Genomic DNA, 4,068 nt, shown 5'->3' on the forward strand with positions numbered 1-4,068 from the left:
AGATACTTTAGCACAGCATTTGGAGGTTGAGAAGCAGGGACAACTGTCAGACTAGTTACTCAGGCAGGTCACTTGGGGCTAGGTTTTGCGTGGAGACTGAAACCCGGGATCTTATCTACCTTCCAAACAGTCCCTGCTTAGGATATTTATATGTCCCTGCTTGCTTTCTGGACTTGACTCTGACCTCAACCAACTGGGAACAACCTGCAAGTCCTCTGTCCATCTTTTGGGCTTTAAAGCTCTCCTAGATGAATGGATATCCGCTTCCGGCAAATATTTACATTTCCATTTAGAGTGAGCACCTATACTTGCACTTATGGTGACCACTTGCAGTTCCATTTAGGGTGAACACTTAACATTTCACAAAAAGAAATGGTTACTCATGATCTAATTCAGCATCTAAAAGAAATTGAGTCCCTTTCATCTGAGGCTTCTGGGACAGAAGAAAGAGTAGGGCCCACATGGAACCCAATAGGTAACAGGAAAAGTAAAACTCATACGAACCCAGCTTGGCATGGCCGAAACAGAACACGCAGCCATCTGCCCCGTTGACCACAGACTGGATCACCTCGGCCACAGTTCCAGCGCACACTTCAGCCTGTTCGACACAAAGGAAACACAGTGGTGAGGAAAAGGAAAAACAGGCGGAGGCACTATTAACAACATAAAGATGAGCCCCCATTCCTGGGTCTGATGGTCACAGAGTTCCCATTCCCAGGTGGGTCAGCTTCGATCGTGGAGTTCCACAGGTGCTCAGAGCTCTATGGTACCTTCCATCCCCGCAAGCCTGAGCAACACACATTAACTTCCAATACCCTTCTGCTAAATGGTGGCACGTTTCAGCTGCTGTACCTGTAAACCAGGCAGGGACAAATGAAACGGGAACCCCAGTAACCTAGCAACCTCACTGCTCTCTCCTGATGTGCCCCTGTGGTCTCTTGTGCCTTCTGTTCATTCTCTAGGGAACACTACCGGTTCAGTAGAATTATCGCCTTCCATGTAGGAGACCCAGGTTTGGTTTCCCACAATGTATCTCACACACAAGCAACATCCATCTGTCCATGGGGCCTTGTGGGTTGCTGTGATATTGAACAGGTTTCAGCAGAGCTTCCAGACTAAGACAGACTAGGAAGAAATGCCTAGCAATCTACTTCTGAAAATCAGTGGAGGAAAACCCTACAGATTACTATGGTTCAATCTCCAACTGATCTTGGGGGTGGGTGGCACAGGACCCAGTAACGTTTTATTCAGTTAGACGTGGGTCATAATGAGTTAGGAACCATCTGGACAGCAGCTAACAACAACATTCACCCTCTGCAAACAAATGCAGCTTATGAAATGCATCAGGCTTATTAGAGGGGGAAAGATGATGTGCCATTTTAGGAGTGAGACCTGGAGAAATACTGCAGCAGTTCTAATGTAATTGGAGTCCTGGTGCGGACCCATAGGATAAGCACTCAACCGCAAGCTCAGTTTGAACCACAAGGTCGGTGATTCAACCTCACAAGCTGCTCCTCAGAAACCCCGTATGAGCCAGAACTGACTTGATGGCATTTAACAACAACAATATAATCAGGAAGAAATGTGTAATATATATCTGGCTTTTCTCCCCAGCTCTTTCCTCTTTCTCAATCCACAGCCTCCTCTTTCAAAACTAGCTTGCTCTTTCTTTCTCTACTGATATATTCAACATTTATATTATCAACCACCACTTTTCAGTATGCTATAATATGTGTTCTTGACCTGTTGTGTGTGTCCCATCTCCAACAGGGACCAGGACCTTCAGATTTTTTGTTACATCCTCAGAACTCCTAAAAATATACACAAGATAGATAGCTGTGATTCAGATCTGAATCACGATGGCCGGGTGTCCAAGCAAACAAAATGCTGCTCAGTCCTGTGTCGTCCTCACTATCACCAGTATTTTCAAGTCCTTCACTGCGGTTGCTGTGCCAGTATTTCCCACCACTTACATCTCCCTTAGTCTTGCTGGCCCTTGGCTTCACCAAGCATGATGTCCTCCTGTAGCAACTGAACCTTCCTTGTCCAAAGTAAGTGAGTCAAACAATCTTATGCTGTGCTTCAGAGATTTTCACTGGCTAATTTTCAGAACTAAGTCACCAGGCCTCTCTTCCTAGTCTGTCTTACTCTGAAAGCTTCACTGAACCCTGTCCTCCACGGTCACCCTGCTGGTATTCGAAAGACTGGTGGTACATCTTTCAGCATCACAGGAACACACAAGGCATCATAGTATGACAAACTGACAGATGGCTCAATAATATTGTTAATATTAATGGCCCAATAATATTGTTGTTAAGTGCCATCGAGTCGTTTCTGACTCGTAGCGACCCTACCTAAGGTTTGAACTGCCAACCTTGCGTTTCAAGCTGACCTTGAGGTTGAGTGCTTATCCTATGGCGCCACACCAAGACTGCTAAAACAACAACTCCATAAATTTTGTGGAGGAACTTGGAGATCTAAGAAATCTCTCTCTCTTTCTCTCTGGTTAGCATGGAAGACTTGTGCAGCAGCCAAACCCAAATGAAAGCCATTACTGTCAAGTCCATTCCAACTCACAGTGGAATGGCCCTATACTTTCCAAGGAACCAGACTCCAATAGCTGGTGGGGTTGAACTGCCGACCTTTCAGTTAACAGCCAAGCGCCTTAGCCGATACACCACCAGGAGTCCTTGTGCACCAACAGGAGGATGGAAATACATGCTGTGTCTTGTTGTCTTCATTTCAGTCTTGACGTTGGAGTCAGACCTAGCTGAAGCATTCAGACTGTGCAAACATTGCAGCTTGCAGTAATCAGAGCAATGTGCCTCCCAGTGGGAATCTGAAAACCAGCAGCCTGGGCAATGAATGCAGTTATTCAGCTCCAGGTTTCTGCCACACAATGAACCTACGGATTCAGAAATCAATTTTCTCTCCCAAACTAAAACTGAAAAACCACACTGGCTAACAATTGTCTGTTGTTCTGGTGGTCACTGTAGCAACTCAGCTGGGGGCTCCTGTGTGAAGGGGTTGGCAGGACGGTAACTGCTGTGGGGACCATGGAGTCTTTCAATGAGAGGCTGGTGCTAAGCTCTGGGACTGAGGCTGTACAATCTTGATGGAATTCACAGAGGCACCTCTCTGGAGTGGGGAGAAGTTATTTTGGAATGAACTCTGCCTTCTTTGGACATTAAAGTGAGATAGGGACTGGGAGGCTGAGAGCCTGAGACGTATATAAAACCAACTGTACTCCATCTGAGAGTCATTGGGGAGAACAACGTGTGGACCAAGCTGCCTTCACCAGTCACCTGGTACAGAGGTATGCGGAGGGCACCTACAGAGGAGGGGCTTCACCAGGCACACAGGGCCAGGCCGCACCACCAGGAAGAGAATCCTTCTGGTGTTTGTTTAACACTGACACCAACTCCTTGGGGTCTCTTCTTAGCTTCCTAGGGCTGCTGTATAACAAAATACCACAAAGTGGGTGGCTTTAAAGAACAGAAATTTAGTGTTTCATAGTTCTTAGTGCCAGAAGTCCAAATCAGGGTGTGAGCTGTGGTGATCCCTCTGAGGGCTCTGAAAGAACCCTCATCTTCTTCTCTCTCCTGTCGTCTGGTGGCTCCCAGCAATCTTTTGAGCTCCTGGCTTTCATCAGCCTATGAAGTCACATGGTCATCCTTCCTCGAATTCTCTGTGTCTCTTCTAGTCATTTATAAGACACCACTTAGATGGAATAGGAGTCCTGGTGTGGTGCTCTGGGTTAATGTGCCAGACTGCAAAGCCATTTGAACTGCAAGGTCAGCGGTTCAAGCTCATCAGCTGCCCCTCGGAAACCCTATACAGGGTTGCTATGGGTCAGAATCGACTCAATAGCACTTCACAACAACAACAAACAACTTAGATAGAATTAGGACTCACCCTACTCAGGTATGACCTCGTGTTAACTGATAACAGGTTCAAAGACCCTGTTTCCAAACAGGCTCATATTCACAGGCACCAGGAGTTAGGACTTGAACACATCATTTTTTTTTTTTTTTTTTCAAGTCCTTCACTGCGGTTGCTGTGCCAGTA

The 4,068-nt window shown here is 46.4% G+C and overlaps 1 protein-coding gene across 1 annotated transcript in view; it reads right to left on the minus strand.

Moving 5' to 3' along the window:
* KIF26B (kinesin family member 26B) overlaps positions 1–4,068 on the minus strand; it is an 807,257-nt gene that overhangs the window by 115,886 nt on the left and 687,303 nt on the right. Inside the window, exon 7 of the mRNA XM_006871272.1 lies at positions 505–598. Within this exon, the coding sequence (XP_006871334.1) occupies positions 505–598 (94 nt within the window). The remainder of the gene's footprint in view (positions 1–504; positions 599–4,068) is intronic.

This window comes from Chrysochloris asiatica, unplaced genomic scaffold (assembly GCF_000296735.1).
Source record: "Chrysochloris asiatica unplaced genomic scaffold, ChrAsi1.0 scaffold00165, whole genome shotgun sequence".
Classification (NCBI taxonomy): Eukaryota; Metazoa; Chordata; class Mammalia; order Afrosoricida; family Chrysochloridae; genus Chrysochloris; species Chrysochloris asiatica.